The 25,964-nt window shown below is 43.9% G+C and overlaps 1 protein-coding gene and 2 long non-coding RNA genes across 12 annotated transcripts in view; 1 reads left to right on the forward strand and 2 right to left on the reverse strand.

Annotated features, from left to right (window-relative positions):
- Positions 1–1,074: 1,074 nt before the first annotated feature.
- Positions 1,075–5,733, reverse strand: LOC125752761 (uncharacterized). The gene is made up of 3 exons (XR_007402949.1): positions 4,693–5,733; positions 3,853–4,039; positions 1,075–3,214 (listed from the first exon to the last, which is right to left on the reverse strand). It is a non-coding gene; the product is annotated as an uncharacterized LOC125752761 (long non-coding RNA).
- Positions 5,734–6,026: 293 nt separating this feature from the next.
- LOC112645539 (uncharacterized) lies at positions 6,027–22,162 on the forward strand. Of its 2 annotated transcripts, none has more exons than XR_003127115.3 (4): positions 6,027–6,313; positions 6,431–6,527; positions 7,028–7,148; positions 13,859–22,162. It is a non-coding gene; the product is annotated as an uncharacterized LOC112645539 (long non-coding RNA). The 2 variants fall into 2 exon arrangements; XR_003127114.3 differs by having other exon boundaries at positions 6,028–6,295.
- A 1,290-nt stretch (positions 22,163–23,452) lies between these two features.
- The window catches only part of ZNF599 (zinc finger protein 599), a 45,041-nt gene continuing 42,529 nt past the window's right edge, over positions 23,453–25,964 (reverse strand). For 8 of the 9 annotated variants that reach the window (XM_025425150.3, XM_049095611.1, XM_025425151.3 and 5 more), the window contains one exon: positions 23,453–25,882. In XM_025425150.3, the coding sequence (XP_025280935.1) occupies positions 24,360–25,882 (1,523 nt within the window). In that variant the 3' untranslated portion in view covers positions 23,453–24,359. The remainder of the gene's footprint in view (positions 25,883–25,964) is intronic. The other variant, XM_025425148.3, reaches the window with a different exon arrangement.

Raw genomic sequence — 25,964 nt, forward strand, 5'->3', positions numbered from 1 at the left:
CTCCCAGACACTGTCTGCTGTTGTCTCACAAACAATTAAACTCTGCCTTCACTTTGGGTCCTGTTTGATTTCTAACCCATGTGAAGCCAAGGACTCTCTTGGCTGGTCCTATGGGTCATGTCCATCTGGGTCCCCAAGCTTTGAACAAGCACTAAAGGGCAGCACATGACCCCCCCTCCTCTCCATCAGCTTATCCAGAGAATTGGCTGAGGAGAGCAAGACAACTTTCCTATCAAACTGGCAGTGATCATGCTTCCTCTTGCCGGTCCAACTTCCCCTTAAAAGTTTCTGCTTTTACATGAGAAAATGCTCCGCATCACTGGCCATCAGGGAAATACAAATCAAAACCACAATGAGATCCCACCTCACACCAGTGAGAATGGTGAACATTACCAAGGCAGGAAACCACAAATGTTAGAGAGGATGTGGAGAAAGGGGAACCCTCTTGCACTGTCGGTGGGAATGTGAACTGGTGCAGCCACTCTGGAAAACTGTGTGGAGGTTCCTCAAAGAGTTAAAAATAGACCTGCCCTACGACCCAGCAATTGCACTTCTGGGGATTTACCCCAAAGATACAGATGCAATGAAACGCCGGGACACCTGCACCCCGATGTTTACAGCAGCAATGTCCACAATAGCCAAACTGTGGAAGGAGCCTCGGTGTCCATCGAAAGATGAATGGATAAAGAAGCTGTGGTCTATGTAGACAGTGGAATATTCCTCAGCCATTAGAAATGACAAATACCCACCATTTGCTTCAACGTGGATGGAACTGGAGGGTATTATGCTGAGTGAAATAAGTCAATCGGAGAAGGACAAACATTATATGGTCTCATTCATTTGGGGAATATAAAAAATAGTGAAAGGGAATAAAGGGGAAAGGAGAAAAGATGAGTGGGAAATATCAGAAAGGGAGACAGAATATGAGAGACTCCTAACTCTGGGAAACAAACACGAGGTGACAGAAAGGGAGGTGGGTGGGGAGTGGGGGTGACTGGGTGACGGCACTGAGGGGGGCACTTGGCGGGATGAGCACTGGGTGTTATGCTATATGTTGGCAAATTGAACTCCAAAAAAAAAAAGTTTCTGCTTTTGCTTATCACTCGCTATTAAAAAAACAAAGGCAGCCTTTTTCTGTAATTGAGATGCTTGCAGATGTCAGAGATCAGAGTTCTCTCTATTGCAATAGTATTTTTGAATAATCTCTCTTTATTGAAGTCTAGATTTGTTTTTATTTGACAGGAACAGGGAGAGGGGAAGAGTCCCAGACACCACACATGCCCCCTAAGTGGGAGTCTGAGAAGGTGAGGGACGATGTAGGCAGAGTGAGGCAATGAGAGGTGGGCGAATGGGGAGGGGGTGTCTGCGGCCTCGCTAGACCTCTTCCTCCCAGCTCTGGGTGGGGTGGGACCTCCACGGATTGCCAGTCTCGGTGACCCCCGAGTGAAATGCACACAAGGGACAGGGTGCCACGCCCAGGGCCCGGAGGACATCTGTCCAGTCCTACTGTCAGGGACACAGAATCTCAGAAAGGCAAAGATGTCCTTGAGGCAGCACTGTTTGCACAAGGGCGTGGTGATGGGACTCATTGCAGACGCATCCCATCTGGGCTGTGATTGGCCCAATGGCCCATGTAATATAGGATATCCAGTGATGTCATTTTTTTCTTTTTCTTTTTCTTTTTTTTTAAGATTTTATTTATTCATGAGAGACACACAGAGAGAGTCAGAGACACAGGCAGAGGGAGAAACAGGCTCCCTGCCAGGAACCTGATGCAGGACTAAATCCCAGGACCCCAGGACCATGACTTGAACAGAAAGCAGACAGTTCAACCACTGAGCTGCCCAGGCTGCCTGAGTGATGCAGTGTTTGTGCGGATTCCTGCCAAGCTAGGAGAAAGCTTCTAGCTCCTGGGAAAGGCCAACATGCACCACCACCAGGGTCGCTGTTTTTTTTTTAAACAGCACATGCAGGAGGTTTCATAAACTAAAGACAGACCAATTACCCAGGGGATGATTCAGGCTACATGATTTAGGCTACATGACTCAACCCTTGGAACATCTGGGTTTATTCCCTCAGGCAAGAGTGGAGAGTGTAGTTGACATGGTTTCATGTTTGTGACATAAGGTGACAGGCTGTTATTCATGCCTTATTCTCAGGAATCAGGACAACACCTGCCCTTGCCTCAGTGTCTAGCCAGTTTCTAAGACAATCCATCAATTTGGTTATCAGATATGTACTTTATTTTTCCTCCAATACGTCCTCTCGACTATGTTCTCTGCTTTCTCTCCTAATGTCCATAGTTTTACAAACTTTAAAGGAGTCTTTCCTTTACCTTATCCTAATGCCAAAAAGGATTTGAGTAGGGAAAACACACAATAACCTATGTAGCCCACATAAATGAAATATAAATCAGAATGTTAATCCTTTTCCTAATAGCAGTTATGTTTATGATACATCTTTTTAAATGGAGAAAAATATACGGGACAAGTGCATTTTTTTCTAATTGAACCAAACAGCTGACATCTCCATTTTGGTCTTTCCTACCTCTTGCCTTTGTTCACAAATTTACATAAAATCACATCACACTTTCTCACTGAGGTGATGGTATAATATAGACTGTAGCCTTCTGCTTTTTTGACAAACTTTTAGTTTGAGCCACATGAAATTGCCATCCCTCTAAGTCAAAAGAGGTCAAATGTTTGCAATTTAATTTCGTCCAATTTAATAAAGTAAGCACTACTCAATTTAACTCAGTCACCATAATTAGGAAATTTGGGTGTTTACAAATTATTTTGTTTTATAATAAAATAATATTTTACTTATTTTTCTCTTAAGAGCCAGATATCTCAAGAGTTTCCAATTATTTGAAGCTCAAGTAATATATAATACAATAAGTCATCTGCACATACATAGTGTTTTTCTTCTTTGGATTCTTTTTAAAATATATATTAGGCTCAAGTCATACCCATGTCAATTATATTTCTAATTAAGATGGATCTGTTGCCTATTGCAGGTTGATTGTATATAATTAAGTTGAAACAAAAGTCCATGATTAGGGGATCCCTGGGTGGCGCAGCGGTTTGGCGCCTGCCTTTGGCCCAGGGCTCGATCCTGGAGACCTGGGATCGAGTCCCACGTCGGGCTCCCGGTGCATGGAGCCTGCTTCTCCCTCTGCCTGTGTCTCTGCCTCTCTCTCTCTCTCACTGTGTACCTATCATAAATAAATAAAAATTAAAAAAAAAAACACAAAATAGAAGGGGATTAGATTTAGTCTTCTTACAACAAAGGTGGGGGGGGGGGTGCTGCCTTAAACTTAGGATGTTGCTTCTTTGCTGAAATGTAAATGGGAGCGAGAACAGCAACAAGGTTGGTTCGAATCCTGGTTTAATCATTCCCCCTGGCTCACTCTGAGAGCAACCTGGATCCATGATTAGGTCCTTCCTTAGGTTCCTCTGAGAGGGGGAAATGTGGAGGCCGAGAAAATTAAGGCCATTCCACTTTAAGTTCAGCGTTAGCACAAGTCCAGCCATCCGAGGCCCCTGGGAATAAGAGCTGAAATTTACATTATTTCAGTTACAGGAAAAAACAAAACAAAACAAAAACAAAAAAACAGCTTACAGCTTAAGGTCCTAGAAAGCCCCATATTAGAATAAGAACAGAGCCCAAGCCAGTGGCAGGAAGCCCCATATTAGAATGAGAACAGAGCTCAATGCCCTTGAAAGCCCCATATCAGAATGTACACGGAACTTGAGAAATTCCTCCAGCCCTTCTTTTTTTTTTTTTTTTTTTTTTCCTCCAGCCCTTCTGGAGGTCCCCTAGACCAGCCCTTAAAACCCAGCTGCAACCCACCTCGGGGTCCAAGTCCCTGCTCCGCTGTGTCGGGTGTATTGGACCCAAGCTCGAGCTTGTAAATAAACCCTCGTGTGTTTGCATCGGTGTCGGCTCCTTGGTGGTTTCTCGGATTCGCAATCTTGGGCACAACAGCACAAAGGAACGAGGATTAAGGAGCAACTTGGGTGAACCTCACATTTATTTCCTGAAAGAAGAGCAATCACTTGCAAAGCCCATGATTGATATTAGAAAAAATATGTTTTTAGATTTTTTTATGCAGTAGGGAAAGTAATTTACAAAACAACAACAACACGGGACGCTGGGTGGCTCAGGGGTTGAGCATCTATCAGCCTTCGGCTCAGGGCCTGATCCTGGGGTCTGGGGATTGGTTCCCGATCCAGCTCCCCTGGGGAGCCTGCTTCTCCCTCTGCCTGTGTCTCTGCCTCCCTCACTGTCTCTCTCGTGAATAAATAAATAAAATCTTTAAAGCAACGATGACGACGACAACAACAGGACCTGCTGATTTAAAAATCAAGATGTTGGGTCCCTCTTGGGAAGGGGCTGTGACAGGGATGGAGCATTCAGGACTCTGCGGCACTAATATTCTTTGTATTGCCCTCAGGGTGGGATCGCTACAGAGGCAAGACTTCAGTCCTTAAACTTGTGGAGGCGGAGAAAATTAAGGCCGTTCCACCGCAAGTTCAGCAGTAGCACAAGTACAGCCATCTCAGGCCCCTGTGACTAAGAGCTTAACGCCCTTGAAAGCCCCATATCAGAATGAGAACAAAGCTTAAGAAATTCCTCCACCCCTTCTGGAAATGTCCTAGACCAGCCCATAAAAACCCAGCTGGAACCCACCTCGGGGTCCAAGTCCCTGCTCCGCAGTGTCGGGTGTACTTGGACCCGAGCTCGAGCTTGTAAATAAACTCTCGTGTGTTTGCATCAGTGTCGGCTTCTTGGTGGTTTCTCAGATTCGCAATCTCGGGCACCACAAAACTGTATATACGTATAAAGCAATTTTCTATACTAATGACTTGTTTCTCATCTTGGTGTCCATATGAACCTAAAGGTAGGATTCTCAAGAAATAGAATCAAACACGGGGATTATCGAGCTGCACTACACAGCACTTGTACAAAATGCTTGGGTCTCTTATTAAAATCAAAAGGTTAAGTTTAAGTCCTTAAAGACAATATGAGGGACAGCAGGGGGGCTCAGCGGTTGACCGTCTGCCTTGCTAGGGCTGGGGCTGTGATCCCAGACCCCACAGCCGGCTGCTGCATGGACCCTGCTTCTCCCTCCGCCTGTGTCAGCCTCTCTCTGTGTGTCTCTCATGAACAAATAAATATCTGTAAAAAAAAAAAAAAAAGAAAGGAAAAAAAAGACAATATATGAGCAGCCCCAATCAAATAGCCAAAAATAGATCATTGAAAAGAATTAGGAGACGCCTGGGTGGCTCAGCGGTTTAGCGCAGCCTTCGGCCCAGGGCGCGATCCTGGAGTCCCCGGATCGAGTCCCGCGTCGGGCTCCCTGCATGGAGCCTGCTTCTCCCTCCGCCTGTGTCTCTGCCTCTCTCTGTGTCTCTCACGAATGAATAAATAAAACTTTTTAAAAAGCAAGCAAGCAAGCGAGCAAACTAAGGGGCCGTAAGACACGGGACTGCATCAGAGCAGCCCGCGGAGGGATCCCTGGGTGGCGCAGCGGTTTGGCGCCTGCCTTTGGCCCAGGGCGCGATCCTGGAGACCCGGGATCGAATCCCACGTCGGGCTCCCGGTGCATGGAGCCTGCTTCTCCCTCTGCCTGTGTCTCTGCCTCATTCTCTCTCTCTCTCTGTGACTATCACAAATAAATAAAAATTAAAAAAAAAAAAGAGCAGCCCGCGGAGACACGCGGGGCGCAGGGTGAGCGAGGCGGTGCCAGCCCCGAGGGAGACGCTGCTGGGGGCGGGGCGCGGGGCGCTGGCGGAGGAGGCGGCCGGGGGTGGGGGCTGCGGCGGGGGCGCAGGGGACCGTCCCGCCCCCTGCTCGGCTACCCGGCCGCGCCGCCCAGCGGCTGTCCTGCGGCACGGCCGCATCGGGTGGCGGAGCCGGCGAGCGCGAGCCCGGGGCGCGAGGGCCCAACGGCCGGCGGCCAGCCGAGCCCCGGGCGCCCCCCGCCCCGTGCCCCGCCTGCGGGCGTCGGGCCCCAGAGCGCCCCCCGGGCCGAGACTGCCGAGCACGGCGGAGGCGCGCCCGGAGCGGGACCCCCGCGCGACCCTCGGGGCAGCCCCGGGGAGGACAGGGTTTCCCTCCGTCCCGCACACAGGCAGCGCGGAGCCCCCGCCGCGCCCCCCCCCGCCAAGAGCCTCTCCTGTCCCGGCGCCGGGAGGGGCCCCCGCTCTGGCCAGGGACCGTCGCCCGAGGTGGAAGCCAGATGCCCCCAGCGGCCTGGACGCTGCTGTCCACGCCTCGTCCCAGCGGGCAGGTTCTCCTCACTGCTGCTGTGTGTGCGTGTGTGCGTGCGCTTGTGTGCGTGTGCGTGTGCATGTGCGTGTGTGTGTGTGTGTGTGCATTCGGTAAAACCGCATTTAAGCCTTAGAACTTTGCTCCCCTTATTCAGGTGGTCGTGGCGGAGCAGCCCTGGAACCCAGCCTGGCTGGCAGAGCTCCTGAATGTAGCCACTCGGCTGTGGTGCCTCTTCATCCTGTAGGCCTCAGGTATTACCATTTTTTTAAAATAATTTTTAAAGATTTTATGTATTTATTCATGAGAGATACAGAGAGAGAGGCTGAGACACAGGCAGAGGGCAGCCCAATGCGGGACTCGATTCCAGGATCACGCCCTGGGCTGAAGGCGGAGCTAAACTGCTGAGCCCTCCAGGCTGCCCCTAAATGGTGTCTCTTAAATAGGTAATTAGTAGTACATGGGAAATACACTTCCCTCTCTCTTTCCTTCCCTCCCTCCCCCCCTAGATATATGTGGAGATATAATATATACATATATATACACACACATACATACATCGGCCCAGGGCGCGATGTGTAGTGGGTGTGTACCTCGCTAAATTTTTTACTTCTGGTAGTTTCTTTGCAGATTCCTTTGAGTTTTCTCCATACACATAGTATTTTCTGTAGATCATACATCTCTGAATAAAGTCAGCTTTACTTGTGTTTAATCTGCATGTCTTTTTTTTCTTTCTTACCTCCTACATTTGCAGGGACCAACAATTGTCAGCACAGCAATTTGGGGCATTTCTCTTCTAGTCGAGCCTGCAGCTGACTACATAGCTGGCTATCAGGGATCTTCTCCCACAGGCAAGGAGAGGAGATGTATTTCAGGTGGGTGAAGTATCCACCCCAGGCTTAAAAGCCAAGGACTGCAACATATCTTTTTTTTTTTTTTTATGTAGATCTTATAATAATTCCATAACCGGCTTTTAGGGTCCTGGCTGAAAATTACTACTTAACAATATTCACTTTTCTAGTCCACTCCTGTGGTATATAGAGAAATAGGTACAGATAAAGATGGACACAAAGATACAGACGATATATAGACATAGATATCTGTTATCTGTATGTATATATGGTTTTGGCAATGATTTTTTAGATTTGACACCCAAAGCAAAGGCAACAAAAGTAAAAATAAGTGGGACTACATCAAACCAAAAGGCTTCTGCACAAAAAAAAAAAGAAAAAAGAAAAAAATCAATGAAATGAAAAGCCAACCTGAGTGAGAAAAAATATTTGCAAATCCTATATCTGATAAAAAGTTAATATCTAAAACAGAAATAACTCATATAACACAATAGCAAAAAAACTAAATAACCTGATTTCAAAATGAGCAGAGTAATATTCCATTGTATACCACATCTTCTTCTTTTTTTTTTTTTTTCCACATCTTCTTTATCCATTCATCTGTCCATGAACATCTGAGCTCTTTCCATAGTTTGGCTATTGCTGCTATAAACTTAAGGGTACAGGTGCCCCTTCAAATCACTATGTTTATATCCTTTGGATAAATACCTAGTAGTGCAACTGCTGGATCGTAGGATAGATTTATTTTTTAACTTTTTGAGCTAACTCCATACTGTTTTCCAGACATATATGGAAATTAAGAAACAAATAGAGGATCATAGATGAAGGGAGGGAAAAATAAGATGGAATCAGAGAAGGAGACAAACCATAAGAGACTCTTAGCTATAAGAAACAAACTAAGGGTTGCTGGAGGGGAGGTGGGTGGAGAGATGGGGTAATTGGGTGATGGTCATTAAGGAGAGCAAGGGACGCCTGGGTGGCTCAGTGGTTTAGCACCTGCTTTCGGCCCAGGGCGTGATCCCAAGTACCGGGATCGAGTCCCACATTGGGCTCCCTGCATGGAGCCTGCTTCTCCCTCTGCCTGTGTCTCTGCCTCTCTCTCTGTCTCATGAGTAAATAAATAAAATCTTTTTAAAAAATAAGAAATTGAGAGGAAAACCCACAGAATGGGAGAAAATGGGTATACTTCATATATCTCATTAGGGACTTGTATCTATATGTATTGTAAGTAACACAACTCAATAATAGAAAGATATAAACAAAAAAATAGAAAAATCGGCAAAGTATCTGAATAGACATTCCTTAGTAAGACATATAAGTGGCCAATTTGCAAATGAAAAGATGTTCAACAGTATTAGTCATCAGGGAAATGCAAATCAAAACCACAATGATATGCCGGTTCATACCAACTAGGATGACTAGAATCAAAAAGTAAGATAACAAATAAGGGTGAGAATATGGAAAAATTGGAAGCCTCAAACACTGTTAAGTAGGAATGTAGAAGGGTGCAGACACTTTGGAAAACAGTGTGTCAGTTCCTCAAAATATTAAACATAGAGTTACCCTATGTCCCAGCAATTCTACTTCAAGGCATATGTACATGAGAAGTGAAAACATATGACCACATGGAAACTGCATATGAATGATTATAGCATTATTCAGCAAGGCCAAAAGGTAAAAATAATCTAAATGTCCGTCAGCTGATAAATGGATAAACAAATTAGTGTATCCACACACTGAATAATGGGACATTATTCAGTCATAAAAAGCAGTGAAACACTGATTTATGCTACAACATGGATAAAACTCTGAAAACATTACACTAAGTGAAAGAAGACAATCACAAAAGACCACATATTATATGATTTCATTTAAATGAAATGTCCAGAATATAGACTGTGTTGACATAAAAATAGATTCGTGGTTGCCTAGGGCTTGAAAAGGTTGGGAGATAGAGTTGTGGCTGAACAGGAGGGGGTTTCTTTTCGAGGTGATTAACTGATTTTGGTGGTGATGGTTGCTGAACTTTGGGATTTCCTAAGTAACAAGAGGGATAGTTATTTTTTGTTATGTTAATAAGGGACCAACTATATCAATAAAGGGTTGGAACATCCGGTCCTTCTACCTACCTTTGGGAAGAGGGACTGGAGAAAATTGAGTTCAATCACCAATAGCCAGTGACTAAATCAGCTGTGCCTATGTAACAAAAACCCAAAAGGACAGGGTTCAGACAACTTGCATGTTTGTGAATCAGAATGCATGCTGATAAGGTGGTGTACCCGAACTCCACAGGGAAAGAGGCTCCCATGTTTGGGACCTTTCCCAACCTTGGCCTGTGTATCTCTTCATCTAGCTATTCATTTATATCCTTTAAACCCTCTACTGTAAGCTAGCGGTTTAGTAGGTAAACTGGTTTCCTGAGTTCTGTAAGCTGCACTAGCAAATTAATTGAACCTGTGGAGAAAGTCATGGGAACCCCTAATATATAGCCAATCAGAAGCACGAGTAACAACCTGAGACTTGTGGTTGGCACCTGAAATGGGGGTGGTCTTGTGGGACTCGGCCCTTAACCTAAGGGATCTGACACTATCTCCAGATAGACCATGTCAGAATTGAGCTAAATTTGTAGGACTCTGCTGAGAATTGGAGAATTGCTTGATACGTAGAAAACCTACATGTTTGGTATCAGAAGTGAAGTGGTGTGGTAGTGTAAGAGTAGGCAAGAGACACAAGAGTGTGAGTCTCCATTACAGTTGCACGTATCTGTGAATATACTGCAAGCCATTGAATTGTACACTTTAATTGGGTAAACTGTATGAGTATCTGAACCATATCTCAATAAAGCTGTAAAAAAACACTCCAAATAACTAGAAATATGAATAAGACAGAGTGAATACAGATATGAAACATATTGAACAAGTAACAGAACTAAAAACACTTTCCAGGAAAAGGACTGCAGGTCCAAATGATTTTACTGGTGAATTCTATCAAACATATAAGAAAGAAATTTTGCCAGTGTTCTGCACACTCTTTCAAAAAAACAGAAGGAAAATTTCCCTAATTTGTTCTATGTGGCCAGCATTACCCTAATACCAGACCTTAACAAAAAAGAACACAATGGATTAATAACTCTCATGACCATTGACATTAAAAATTCTTTCACAATATTTTAGAGATTTATTATTATTATTTTTAAAGATTTTATTTATTCATTTATGAGAGACACAGAGAGAGGCAGAGACATAGGAGAGGGAGAAGCAGGCTCCCCACAGGAAACCTGACACAGACGGAACTCGATCCCAGGACCCTGGGATCACGACCTGAGCCAAAGGCAGATGCTCAACCACTGAGCCACCCAGGTGCCCCTATTATTATTATTTTTTAAAGATTTTATTTATTTATTTGAGAGAGAGAGCATGAGCTGGGGGCGGGGGAGGGGGGGACAGAGGAAGGGGTAGAGAGCAGCAGACTCCCTGCTGATCAGGGGATCAAATTGCAACTTGGGGTACACAGATTTGGGTAGCAATCCAAATAGTGTCCCACTAGGAAGCAAAAATTGATTTTTTTTAAGACAAAAAGGAATGCGTGTACACATTGTTTACAAAGAATTTTGATTGGTGTTGGCAGCAGAAAACTAATCTCGGCGAAACATAACTGGTTGCTACAGCTATCACTAAGCAAAAATAGGTCCATTACTGTAGGAAATTGCAGGCGTTTGTGCAGAATCCTTGGGGGGTATTTGTGGTTTGGTTCAATTCAAGAGTTCAAGGTTCTACCTGGAGAGGACCTGCATTAAAGCCCATCTCCTTAGGGTGCCTGGGTGGCTCAGTTCATGATCTTGGGGTCCTGCAATAAAGCCCCAGGTCTGGCTCCCTGCTCAGCTGGGACCCTGCTTCTCCCTCTCCCTCTGCCCCTCCCCCTTGCTTGTGCATGCTCTCTCTCTCTGTCTCAAATAAATACAATCTTAAAACAAAACAAAAAATCCCATCTTTTGGGCTTCCTGGCTCCATTTAAAAACCCCTTGACATAAGTGACTCCATTTTATTTCACCGTTCATAGATATAGTTGGATTAATATTTCTTATTTTTTTGTTTGTTGCTTTCTTCTATGTTCCTATTTTTTGTCTTCTGCTTTTTCTGTCACAATTGAGTGTTTTATTCCATTTTCTTTCCTTTTTTTAAACATATCAGGCATATTTCACTTTTTCCCTCTTAGTGGTTGCCCTAGAGTTTACAATATACATTTACAACTGACACAAGTCTACCTTTAGGTAATACTATACCACCTCACAGGTGAGTACCTTAAAATAATAAAATAATCCAAATACTCCCTCCCATCCCTTGTATCATTGCTGTCACTCATTTCACCTATATCTAAGCATATATAACCATAGACAGATAGATAACCACACATAATATTATTTTATTTCATTTTAATTTTTTAGAAGATTTTATTTATTTATTCATGAGAGACACAGAGAGAGAGGCAGAGACACAGGCAGGGGGAGGAGCAGGCTCCCTGCAAGGACGATGCAGGACTCCATCCCAGGACCCCGGGATCATGACCCACCCAGGTGTCCCTAGAAGGGCCAGTTCTGATCCAGAGGCCAGCACTGTCAATAACCGGGCTTCCAAAGTCACTTATGTAGCACAAATCTCATAAACAATACTCTTTAGCCTGCCTGTGTACGTGCAGGTCAGGGTGATCAGTTATGCGGGACAAATCACAGAAACCTCCAGCCATACAATATAGTTTTCCAACCTTGGCACTGGTTCCCACAGTGGTTTTTCCACTCATGAGTCTCTGGTAAACCATGATGCCCTATATTCACCTGTCTTTCCAATCCTAGGAGTAGTGTCCTTAACTCTCACAGATCTAAGAAGAGTAGTTGACTTTTCAGTCTGTTCAGCTTCTCTCCTGTGACTTTCCAGCTCCTTCAATGTGGAATTGAAAGTCCCCTCTTCTTTTTGGATGGAGTTTCTGAGGAATTGGTATTCTTAGTTTTATGTCTTTCTTACCTGCTCCCATATCCCTACCAACAACCCCTCCAGTTTTAACCTTGATATATTCGTCTGTCCTCTCCTACTATATTGTAAATTCCTTTCGGGCAAGAGAGGTCTCTCAACTCTGTTATTAGGCTCTAGCAGCACGATGTCTAGTGTAAAATCATCAACGGATAAATAATAAAATAATATGTAAAAGATGAGGGAACTGCTTATATTTTCTTTTTTTCCCAGCTTCAGTTAGTTCTTTTTTTTTTTTAATTTTTATTTATTTATGATAGTCACACAGAGAGAGAGAGAGGCAGAGACACAGGCAGAAGGAGAAGCAGGCTCCATACACCAGGAGTCTGACGTGGGATTCGATCCCGGGTCTCCAGGATCGCGCCCTGGGCCAAAGGCAGGCTCTAAACCACTGCACCACCCAGGGATCCCTAGTTAGTTCTTATAGTATATGAATTGTCTTAGAAAGCAGAATATTTTCAAGAGTTAAGTAGTGGAGATACAGCGGGACTCTACAGCCTGCCAGAACTGGGTGAAATTATAACTGTTGTGATTTGCTATTTTAGAGATTTAGAGCAATGCCAGATCAGTTATTTTTCCAAACAGGCTATATCTAGTAGTTCTCTTGAAGAAGGAATCTTTTCCGAATTCTTATGGAGCATGAAAACACTGCTATATGAAGCATTCTAAACCTAAAATTTCCAATAATTACAAAGCAGTGGTGAGCTTTTCTCCCCTTTGTTCTTTAAGGCAAGAGAGCCTAGATGCCACATCCATCCTCTCTAGTTGAATTATGGGTGGAGATGGTTGCCTAAATTCAAATTAAAGAGAAAGACACAAACAATGGGTGCCTGGGTGGCTCAATTGGTTAAGCACCTGCCTTTGGTCATGATCCTAGGATCCTGAGATCAAGCCCCAGATTGGGAATCTCTGCTCAGCAGGGAGCCTGCTTCTCCCTCTCCCTCTGCCATTCCCCACCCCTGCTTGAGCTGTCTCTTTCTCTTTCTGTTAAATAAATCTTTTTTTTTTAAGACACAAATGACACATTTATTTTTAAAAATTATTAAGTGTGTTTTGCTAATGCACATTAGGGATGATCTGACCTATAGTGAAATCAGAGTGATGGGAGAGGGCCACCCATCTCTCTCGCCTCTGAACTTCACTTCCTCATGATTGCCATCCCTTACATTTAAAAGAGAGGTTTCAGACATCAGCATGTGCAGTTGTAAAGTGTGGCTATACCATAACCATATACATATATTTTTTCTTGTTCTCATTAATTTATCTGCTGTTCATACATCTTTGTTCTTTTATTCAACTGCGGAGGAAAATTTGACTTGTGTGAATGGTAATGTGTGGAGTCAGCCTTAACTTTTTAAAGTTCTGTGGTTCGGCAAATAGGATGTGGTATATCCTAATATATTGTAATATATAATATTATATATTTTTATATAATAATGTATATGTGTTACATGTATATTACATAATATAGTACATTATGATGTATAATTTGTCATATTATATATTATCTAATCTGGGTAAGAAAGAAAAGAGCCTGCTGAGGCAAATGGGTAATGCAAATGCAGTAGGGGACAGCTTTAGGTAGTAGCAGGAGGTCCTGCACACCCAAGAATAGAGGAAAACTGGCCCATAGCTTGAGTCTGCTAGGTTAGCAGTTGCAACCAGGTATGACATGGTTGATACTTACTGATCTCTTTCTTTTTGCCACAGGGGAACTTCTCATGGCCAGTCAGTGTGTTGACTTCGGATTCAGCCTCATCTGAAACTACACCATTTTACACATATACAAACGCCCTGAGGTATTGGGCTTCAGCTTGCTCTAAGAGGACAGAGTGTAGGTTAAGTTTGTTTGACATAACTAGAGGGGTTGAGCCTCTTCCTGTTAATGGCAATTAGTGGTCACCCACCATTTCTAGAAAGCTTTTGCTGAGACATTGTTTCTTTCAGTAGAAGAAAATGAAAGGGTTGGTGATCCAACACTTCTGTCTCCAAAGAAAACTGGGCAGGTGATAATGGTGACCCAAAGTGAGAGCGTTGCTTGCCATGCCCATGCCAGAGCTACATTTGCTCTGAAAGACAGCAACAAAAGTGCTGAAATTTGGACATATCCTTGGTGTGGTGTTCACTATTCCACATCAAAGAGAGTACTCTAAGTAGACTCCAAATGTTCTGAGTGAAGATGTGAATAGAAAATTCCTGAATTCCTATTTTCCTGTGAATTAAGATTTCCTGTGAATAGAGAATCTTCCTAAAAGTGTATGATGTTCTCATGAGACTGCAACAGATGTGCTCTGACTGTGAGTGCTGCTGCTCTGAATGAGAGAACAAAAATATCCAGAAGGGCAGCTATGGTGCTGCCTTTTCCTACAGTATCACCTGTGTTTTGGACCACGTCCATCAAGTACCCTGACATAGCATTTCCAATCACAGGTATAATGCTAGCCCTTCAGACAGCAACAGATGTGCTCTGGCCTGGTGGACACTAGGTGTCTGATGGAGGACAGGAACAGATGTATCATGACATACATCTTTTAGTGGTGGAGGCTTCTCCAGTAGTAAAAGGTTTCCTGTGACTAGATGGGCCCCAAGTGCTCAGACCAGATACAGGAAAAAAATCCTCCAAACACAGTTATGGGGTCAGCCCTTCCCATTGTAAAACATGTGCTCCTTCCAGTGGGACCCAGGAGCTCTGACTGCAGATAGGAACATAAAGCCCCCCAGACACAGGTATGATGTTGTCCTCTTGGCTACAATAGATGTACCCTGGTTGGATGGATTCCAGGTGATCTGACCACAGGAAGAACAAAAGTGTCTTATGGCATGTGTTCCTTCTCATTGACGCTCTCTTGACCAGTAGTAGTAGGCATGTGATAGCTGGGCTGGCTCTGGGTGCTCTGATTATAGGTAGGAAGGAAAGTGTTTCCATGGACCGATTTGCTCTCAGCAGTACTGGCCTTTCCAATTGCAACAGGGATACAACAGGCGGACAGCACCTCCCAACATGAGCTGTGGTGCTGGTGTCACACTTGGCCTTGCTCCAAAACTGAGTATTCCAGACATGAAGCTAAAGTCTGGGACATCCACAATGACCCCAAAGCTTCCACTACCCATAAGGTAGCAAATCCCATAAACCCAAATGGCTCTGTAGTAGTACCAGCAAAAGTGAGCAGTGATCTTCAGTGCTATGCATGCTGGTGGCAGCTCCAGAGCAGGAAAGAGTGGCCATACCATTGGGGAAAACAACTGAAGTGCCACCAAAAGCTGGCTGGGTGCTGACAGAGATGCCAAATTTGAAACATAGGGGTGTCAAAACACTCAAAAGCTGACTGCTTGGGTTCCAGGACTGCTATAGTATAGGCTAGGTATGTAGGTTCTGCTGGGGCTGCCGGCTTTCCCAAAGGGGAAGAGCTGTTAAAGCTGGCAAAAAGAGGCAGGAAGATAGCAGGCTGGGAATTGAGCATGGTATCCACATCGATTTCATCAGAGTCGAAGGCAGGCTTGGTTGGCGAGTCTGAAGAGTCTTGGAGTGAGGCTACTGCAGAAGCAGTGGTAGATGGACCAGAAAAAAAAAAACAAAACCAGGGGCATTGAAGAGAGTGGCTTCCTGCTGCTGTCCACATAGACTCCCAACTTGCAGCTAATGGGTGATTCCTGCCCTAAAGGGAAGGGTGAAAGTGCCAGTGGGGCTGCTAGCCATAAAAGCAGGTGGGCTGGTGGCAACTGGGGCCTTTGCAGGGGTTATTTGTTCCACACTGGGAGAAGCTGGTCCCATGGGATGGAGCTCATGCAGGATCCTGGTGGAAATCTGAAAATGAAAGCCTGGCAAGGCAGAGTAGTGTTGTGTCTACGCCAGTCACACCAAGTCCAAAGCACCCGCTGAGGTCCATCCAATCCACAGATGGTGCCCGCTGGGATGTTGAGGGTGATTGAGGAGGCAGTGATGGGCTGGCTGGTGAAGACAGGGACACTGGCGAAAGGGACTTGAAGAGGAGTATGTAAGAAAAAGGGAGGAGAATCTACACACACAGGTGTAGGTGACTTGATTCTATGGAAGGGAGACAGAGGGATGAGGTGTTTAGGAGCTATGGTAAGAGAAGCAGAAGATCCTGCAAACATGACTGAGGGATTGGAATGCAAAGGGCCTCTATTTTTCATCGTTAAGAGGAACCTCAAAAATGGGTCAGAATCTAAAGTGAGCAATGATGGCAGCGGCAGCAAAAGGAGAGTTAGAAATTGTGCATCCCATTTCATGATCAGTATCTGGTGTGGGGGTTAAGTAAAGGGGTAGACAGGATTGGGCCCCCATAGACAAGTCAGTCAAGTCCATGACTGCTGATTTGTCAATTTCTGGAATCTGCGAGGGGAGAGTGGCCAATGGCAAAGTAACTATTCCCTGCAAGAGACAGAGGAAGGAACAGGCAGGCTGAGTGGCACTGCTGTCTAAAGTGGTCTGAGTTTTAGCCTCCAACCTTGTGGTTCCATTGGTGCTCTTTTTCTCCAAGCTGAGGTCTTCAGCAATGACCATACAAGGAAGGTAGGAGGTAGGAGCAGGCTCCCTCTGACCCCACAACAATGACAGTAGCAGCAGCAGTGGCAGCAGTTGTGGCACTGAAAATTACTGTTTAGAGAGCCCATGACTGACAGGTGTGGATGGAGAATTTCTCCTTGACAGGGTATCTGAAAGCTTTTCTCTCTTGAGATTTCTTCTTTGACTTCAATTAGGGTAGAGAGCTGAGTCAGGGGCTTTCACCATGCTCTTCCTTTCTCAACCTCTCTAGCAGCTGGGAAGAGAATATGGCTGGGCCAGAACCCCACTGCACCTGGACCACCCCTGCAGAGGCATGAAGCCTCCAGCAGGGCTGTATGAGCTGCTGAAGGCATGGCCTTTGGGGAAGGAGCTCATGGGACGTGTGTGTGATATCTTACCTACGCTATCGTCTCCGAATAGAGATTTCCCTTCTGAGGCTCAGAATACTCCCAAAAATGTGACAACTCCACTTGTCACCAGGAGCCTAGATGCTGATGGTACATACCCACTGCTATGGGAACCCCCTTCGGGGTAGTCCTGCCCTTTGCACACTTTTCTTTGACAATCCCCTTCCTTCACACTCCTGGTGACTTCAGCTCAGTCTCCTTTAAGCAAGGATCTGGAGGGTGATTGGCTGGCCCTCGCCTTATAGAGGGGACTACCTGATTAGGTGACAAAGGAAGGAGAGTCATTGTGTGCCCTAGGAAGGATCTTTACCATTCCAGAGTGGACACACACTTTGAGGTACATGCAGAGAGCAGCAGCTTCTTCGGGGAGTCAGTCCCCTCAAGACCTTTAGAGGGTTGGGAACCCTGGGTGGCGCAGCGGTTTAGCGCCTGCCTTTGGCCCAGGGCGTGATCCTGGAGGCCCGGGATCGAGTCCCACGTCGGGCTCCCGGTGCATGGAGCCTGCTTCTCCCTCTGCCTATGTCTCTGCCTCTCTCTCTCTCTCTCTCTGTGTAACTATCATAAATAAATAAAAAAAATTAAAAAAAATTAAAAAAAAAAAAGACCTTTAGAGGGTTGCTGAGGCTGCCTCATCGGATACTACCCGTTAGGGGGATGGGACACGGAGAGGCAAAGGCAGTGGATCCGGGCAGAACTGTCTAGGAAAGGGGCCAAGGGGAGGGGTAGCAGAGGCAGCAGGGCAATCTCTGCCAGAAGAGGGACACATGTGTGCTGAGGGCCAGGGACAGCACAAGCGAGAAGCTTGCTGAGGAAGTTGCCCATGAAGAAGAGTTCATGCTATTGGGTCTTGGAAGAGTCGTGTGACATTTGGAGAGCTCTCCTAGCTACCTGCTCCTCCGTGGCAAACCGTGCACTCTCCAGCCTGATGCTGTGGCATGGCACTGGAACACGGGACACCCAGCTGAGCCTACACCAGCAAAGGGCATGAGGAAAAAGTGCCAAATGGCAAGGCCCAGGGGCCAAATCCCAGCAGGACTTTCTAGCACTTCTGTTCCTGCTGCTGGTTGCAGGTGTTTGACACCAGCTGGGCCTGGCAGTTTAGTGAGACCGTTAAAGACGATAAATTCCAAGACCCTGAATGGCTGTCACCTCAGCGCCTAAATGGAGGGCAGAAACAGAGGCAACCTGTGGTTGGGGGTCACTAGTCCTCCCCCCAGTGATCACTAGAGGGCAGAGCCTGCTCAATGCCTTGGGCATGGCTTATGGGAGGTTGGGGTAAAAAAACTAAAGGTGGGGAGACTGGGGGTTGGCTGTGTCTCACTCACATGGTGTATCAGACAGTAGGGGATGGCTGCAGCAGGGTATGTGCTAAGGTGGGAGGGCAGTAAATTTACCCCAGTCTCTTCCTTTCAGGTAATGACCACAGGAGCCACCAGTTAATTCTCACAACCTATCCCCTACCCCTTCTGTTGCCAGTAGGTCATGACTCAGAACACCACCTCCTCCAGAGGCCACTCTAGCTCCCCCTAGTTCCTGGAGCCAGGGGCACCTTTTCTGTGGTCACTCTGGAAAGGCAAGTGTCATGAGCATCACCAGCTGGACTACTAGGTTTCCGAATGCCAGTGGAGACATGGATACTACACCACAGCACATCCTTTTCTGACAGACAGGTTCTCTTCGCTTGTTTTCACAAATTTGGTGAAAGCCTTAGAACTTTCAAGTCACACAGGTGTAATGCAGCAAGAATTTTAACCCAGGCTGTCTGATTCCAGGGCTCACGCATTTAGCCACCAGACTGTGGTATGCACCTGTATTACCATTTTTTGATACTTAGTACAGTTACATACCCTTAATGAGTAGTCACTGCCTTTGAGATCTTTTTTGGCTCAACTCGTAAGTCTACCATTGGCCACATGAGGCTTCAGTCTCAGAAAATGTACTGCAGGGATTGTGAGTTGGTAACTCATCCGTATCAAACATTTCTCAGTATGAGCCTTGCAGCAAATCATGCAGCTATGAGAGGTCTTTCAGGTTCATGAACAGGCGCATACCAGTTGTGCACTGGATCTATCCTGGCTTATAAGCCTTTTGCCCCAAGGGCACCAATATCTCTTGTAATAATTCCACAGACCAGCTTTCAAGGTCACGGCCAAGAGGAACAACTCACCAATATTAACTTTGCTAGTTCATTAGTTGGTACTTTTCCTTTAAGTCTTTAAAATTTTTTTCTCATTATTTTGTAGCAGAGTTCTAGAAATGTCAGATCATAGATCGTGGGTCAAATTTGGCCCATGGCTTGTTATTGTAATGCCAATTAGCTTGAAATGGTGTTAACACTTTTTAAATTTTTTTTTCACTTTTTAAATTTAAATTCAATTTACTAATAGTGTAACACCCAATGCTCATCTCATCATATGCCCTCTTTAATGCCTGTCATGCAGTTCCCCTATCCTATTCAGATGTTAACATTTAAAAAAAAAACACCAGAATATGTGACAGACACCACTTCTGCAAAGCCTGAATTATTTCCTATTGTGCTTTATAGTGAAAGCTTGCCAACCCCTGCTGTGTACTTTTTAGTGTGCAGGCCTTACACAGAATCTCCTAATTTATTCTAGTACTTTATGAGATTTAAAAAATGCTATTGTTGGGCAACCTGGGTGGCTCATGTTTAGTGCTGCCTTCAGCCTAGGGCATGATCCTGAAGACCCAGGATCGAGTCCCGCGTCAGGATCCCTGCATGGAGCCTGCTTCTCCCTCTGCCTGTGTCTCTCTCATGAATAAATAAAAAAATCTTAAAAAAATAAAAATAAAAAATGCTATTGTAAATGTTATCTTTCAAATTTTAGTTTTCAAATCTTTGCTGGTAGCATATAAAATATACAATTGGTTTTTATATATTGACCTTGTATCCTGGAAGCATGCTAAATTCACTCCATGCTTCTGGTTATTTCTTGTAGATTTCTTAGGACTTCTTAAAAATATATTCATGTTTTCTGTAAATAGAGTTTTACATAATCCTTTTTAATCAATATGCCTTTTACTACTTCTTTTTACCTTTACATTTGCTCTGACGCTCTGTAAAATATTGAATCCAGTGAAGATAAGGAACATCCTTTCTAGGATCCAGATCTTAAGAGAAGTGTTTGGTATGCTATTAGCTGAAGGCTTTTTGTATATGTTTCATCATATCAAGGAATGCCCTCCAATCTCTATTTTGGTGGAGGTTACTTTGAAGTAATCTTTGAGCATGAAGCATTGAATTTTGTCAATTACTTCACTTAGAGATTTCAGATAATAATATGGCTTCTCTCCTTTATTCTGTAAATATAAATTACATTGACTGGATTCTTTAAATGTTAAAACATTAATTCTTGGGACAAACCCGACCCAAAATTATCTTTGTATTTGGCTGGATTATTTCCTGAAATGGTCATTGAAGAGGTTTATGTCGGGACACCTGGGTGGCTCAGTGGTTGAGCATCTGCCTTTGGCTCAGGGTGTGATCCTGGGGTCCTGGGATCAAGTCCCGTCATTGAGCTTATTACGGGGAGCCTGTTTCTCCATCTGCCTGTGTCTCTGCCTCTGTGTGTCTCTCATGAATAAAATCCTAAAAAAAAAAAAAAAAAGATGTTTATGTCCATGTTCCTGAGGGATACTAATCTTTAAATTTCATTTTTTAAAATTTCATTGTTTTAACTAGGGTAATGAGAGCTTCTTTATAGAATGAATTAAAGTTTCCATCTTTGTTTTCAGAAAGTTGTGAGGAACCTTAGTAAAATAGCTTATACTTTTAATAATTTATAGGAAAACCACATGGATGTGCAATTTTCCTCATACAATGGTTTATGGTCATTTGTTATCCTGTTATTTTTTTTCAATCCTGCTAATTTCTATCAAATCTGCAGTGATGATTCCTGATGATTCCCTTCATTCCTGACACTGGAAATTTTTCTTTTTTTATTTCCTGGTCAATTTTTCTAGGGGTTTGTCAATTTCATTAAAACCCATTTTTAGTGTATTAATTTTTGTTTATTTTCAATTTCTGCTATTAGCTTTATCATTTATTTCTCTCTAATTTGCATATACTTTCTTTTTTTAAAAAGATTATTTGAGAGATGAGCAGAATGGGGGGAGAGGGAGAGAATCTTAAGCAGACTCTGCACTGAGTGTGGAACCCAACACAGGACTTGGGATCCCATGGCCCAGAGATCATGGACCAGAGCCAAAACCAAGAGTTGGGCACTCAATTGTGCCATGCAGGTATCCAGGGCTGTCCAGTGTTTTTAAGTGCAAAAGGCTTTCATGGACCATAAAGAAAATACGTTAAGTTAGCTGGGCTATCTTCAGTCAGGAGTTGTGCTGCTGTTGGCTCAGAGTTCAGTGTGAGTGAATCAACAATACAGCACATCCAAAAGTAGGAAGAAGAAATTCACTGGTCTGTACATGAAGCCACTCCAGAAAATGTTAAAAGTAACTTTTATAATTTGTGGTGAAGCTACAAAAAAGATGGAAAAGCAGGTAAAGCTGTGGATTTGCAAAATGAAGACCAATTTAAAAAGTTTGGGAAGGCATTGTTATGAGGCAGAAAGCCAAAATTTAGTCATGTTACGGAGATAGGGAAAATGTTAAACCTGGATCAGCTAGTGTTAGCTGGCTTGCACATTTTCAAGAGGCAATAGAATATAAACAGTGTGCAGAGAAGGCAGGTCCTGCAGATCAAGATGTGTGGAATCTTTAAAATACCTGCTAAATGTTCATACAGTGTTATGTTGAAAGCAGATTTTGATGCCAATGAGACTGACTTGCTTTACTAGGCTCTTGGCAAATAAAACCTATATAATGCAAATGGCCTCCAAACCCTGAGTCTTCAAATTATCCAGATACCATGCAATCTTGCTATTGTGTGTCAATACCAACAGCAACAGACTTTAAGTACAAACCCCTCGAGGTGTACAGAACTCCAAATTCACAAGAACTTAAAAGGAAACTCTGGTTCAGGAGTTTGACATGTAACATATGAGATGTCAGAAACATTCCAGGATTGCTTCCACAATTGCTCATCCAAGAAGTGGACTATCTCCAGGGCAAAAACCTTGCCTCCAAGTTGTATTGATTTTGAATAATGCCCCGGTCCATCGCCACAAAGAGCTTGCAAATACCCACCCCAACCTAGATGTACTTTCCATACCCCTACACAGCAAGTCTGTCATTTAACCTCTCCATCAGGACGTAATAAAGCTTTCATGGTGCACAGCATGAGGGAACTTTACAGTAAAGCACACAACACCTACAAGGACACCATCATGAGGACTATTGGAAGTCCGTCACTACATGAACTGTCAGTGATTGCGGTGCACAGCCTGGGATCATATCAAGCAGACTACTATCAGTAATGTCTGGGAAAATGGCCAGACTGCCTGTAAAACCTAAAATTTCAAAGGTTTTGGGCAGCCCCGGTGGCTCAGCAGTTTAGTGCCTGCCTTCAGCCCAGGGCGTGGTCCTGGAGACCCGGGATCAAGTCCCACGTCGGACTCCCTGCATGGAGCCTGCTTCTCCCTCTGCCTTTGTCTCTGCCTCTCTCTCTCTCTCATGAATAAAATCTTTAAAAAATAAAATTTCAAAGGTTTTGAAAGTATTACAAGAAATATAAAGGAGAGTGTCAAACATATAATGCATATCACGTGGCAAATAGTGGGAAAAGCTTCAGTGACATGAGGGAAGGTGTGGAAGAAGTTTTGGCAGAAGGGGTAGTAGAGCCCACAAAGACCTAGAAAAGATGGCAAAACAAGGCACCGAAGTCGGTGATGAGGATGGTGCTGAAAAACCAGTCTACCACTCAGTGAATAAGCCCTCTCAGAGCAGCCATAATATCAGAATGAAAGTCTGCCTTGGAAGAATTTTCCATGATGTGAAACAATGTGACCCTATCATTGAATGCAGCCTCATGCAATTTTTCAAGCCACTTCAGGAAAGAGCACTGCCAGTGTCACCAACAAGTGGCAAAAGTCAAACTCCTGAGGTAGAACTGCTAGATGTTGGTCTTCCGGACTCATCATCTTCCTCTTCTGCACGAGTACCATCAGCTACAACATTGGTTTTCTCAGGGCAAGCCACGGTCAAGAGGTTTATCCAGAGTGCACTGCCCCCACCACACAGCCCACAGCGCTATCAAAACTAGTTTTATTAAATGTTAATCTTTGATTAATTTTAACCTTTTTTTTCCTGGACTTTCTTTGCATGACTATAGCATAGTGTAGGTGTTCATATTACTCTACGGTTTACTGTGTTTATTGTGGGTACTAAACTGTGGTAACTGTATGACTAAGTTAAAGTAGTAGTGTAATAACAATACACTACACAAAATGATGTAATTGAAGTGTTTTTATAATCCTGCATATAATTTATATGAAACATTAAATTCAGATGCCTATAAACAGAAAAAAAATTCCATGACAGATAATGCATTAATTGGTTGATGAAAATGTGAACCTAAATTTGTATTTCCTCTAGGAGCAGTGGTTCAGTATTCATGAATTCACTGTTTGTGATGAATTTATAGAATATGACTACAATGAGTAACAAGAATTGACTAAATATACATGTCTGTGTGTGTCTAAGTATTTCATGACTCAGGCTTCTAAACCTCTCACAAACATTTATGCTCCTAAAACTTAAAAATGACAATGTTTTAGAATAAGGAATATTCTCAAAAAATGTTGGCAGCACAGCTGCCTTCAGTGCTCCAACTCTCCTGATAATGGATATATAAAAAACACGATGCGGGTGAGGTCTTTTTATCCTCCATACACCCAATACCCCCCACTACAGCCGTAATGACAAATTATCACAACCTTGGCAGGGAAACTGGAAAGAAGCCATGTATGCTTTTCTTTTTCCTTTCTCTTCTACATCCCCTCCTCTACCACTCATTGCCCTTTTAACATACTCTTGAGATGGGTTTATAGTATAAACATAGGATTCTTGCTGACACTTTTCCCAGAGATACAACCACTGGGTCTCACTTGTGGATGATTCTCAGGGGTAGTGTAAGGGTCTAGACTGGGTCAATTTCTAATTTGACCCTTGAGATGCCCTGCCACAAAAAGCTCTCACGGGGGTGACAATTAGGTTTCCCTTCAGTATGAATTATCAGTAACAAGCAAGATATTTCTCTGGCCGAAAGATTTTCCTGAATAATTATATTCAAAAGAAAAGATATTTCACCAGTATGAGGTCACTAAAATTGACTGAAGTAAACAACCTGAAGAGGCCTTTAAACTCTGGTGTGAATTTTTCGATGGTGAGTGAAGGATGAACTGTGGCTAAAGGTTTTTCCACATTCACCACATTCAAAGGGTTTCTCCCCAGTGTGAGTTCTCATGTGTTGAGTTAAGGCAAAGTTGTCACAAAAAGCCTTCTTACAGTCTTTGCATTCATATGGTTTTTCTCCAGTGTGGATCCTATTATGACGAACAAAATTTGCAGGCTGGGTAAAGGCCTTTCCACATTCTCTGCATACATAGGGCTTCTCGCCAGTGTGAATCCTCATGTGTCGAGTAAAGGAAGAGCTGTAGTAGAAGGCTTTTGCACATTGTTTACACTCCAAAGGTTTTTCTCCACTGTGGGTCCTATTATGTCGGATAAAAACAGAGTGGTGTGTAAAGGCTTTTCCACATTCACTGCACTTATAGGGCCTCTCACCAGTGTGAATTCTCAGGTGCTGAATTAAGGAAGAGCTGTCACAAAAGGCTTTCCCACATTCCTTGCACTCAAAGGGTTTCTCTCCAGTATGAGTCCTCTTGTGCCGGATAAAAGTAGAGCGATGAGTGAAGGCCTTTCCACAGTCATTGCACTCATAGGGTTTCTCTCCAGTGTGAATCCTCATGTGTTGAGTGAAGGATGAGCTGAGGCAAAAAGCTTTTCCACATTCTTTGCACAAAAAGGGTTTCTCTCCTGTGTGGGTCATATTATGCTGGATAAAAGTGGAGCGGTGAGTAAAGGCCTTCCCACATTCACTGCACTCATAGAGTTTCTTTCCCGTGTGAATCCTCATGTGTTGAGCAAAGGAAGAGCTGTAGTAAAAAGCTTTCCCACATTCTTTGCACAAAAAAGGCTTTTCCCTAGTGTGAGTCATATTATGCTGGTTAAAAGAGGAGCGGTGGGTAAAAGTTTTACCACATTCTTTGCACTCATAGGGCTTATCTCCAGTGTGAATGCGCTGGTGCTCTGTGAGGTGAGACCTGCGTTTGAAGGCCTTCTCACACTCAATACACTTGTATGGTTTTTCCCCAGTATGCAACCTCATATGTCGAATGAAGTCTGCCATATAACGACAGGCTTTCCCACATTCACTGCATTTATAAGGCTTGACTCCAGCATGAATCTGTTGATGACGAACGAGGGCCCAATTCTTGCTAAATCTTTTCCCACATTCTCTGCATTTATACAAGTTATTCCTTGCATCTATCACAGGGTCTTTTCCTAGTCCTTGTTCATGTTCTTGTAGATCACCTTGTGCAGTGACTCGCTCCTGTAAAACCGTTAAACACAAACGATCATCTGTTTCCAAATCATCATGTTTACGGGCCAATTTCCTAGTGCATGTCTCCTTGTGGGGGTCTGTTCCTGTCCTCAAGCTCCCTTCCTGCATTTCTGATAGTTTTTCCTGATCCCTTGCTTGCCCCAACCTGGAATCCCTTGCGACTCCCTGTGTCACTTGTTCCTCAAAAGGGGCTTCCTCAGTGAAGGCCAGCTGAGAAGCAGTAAGCTCTGTGGTCTCAGGTTTTGCTTTTTCACCTGAAGGAAATCCAATACAGAAAGGTGTCTATTAGTGATAATAACAGAACAATTACTATTTGAGTGGTAGAATGAAGATGAA

The sequence above is a fragment of the Canis lupus genome, chromosome 1, assembly GCF_003254725.2.
Source record: "Canis lupus dingo isolate Sandy chromosome 1, ASM325472v2, whole genome shotgun sequence".
Taxonomy (NCBI): Eukaryota; Metazoa; Chordata; class Mammalia; order Carnivora; family Canidae; genus Canis; species Canis lupus.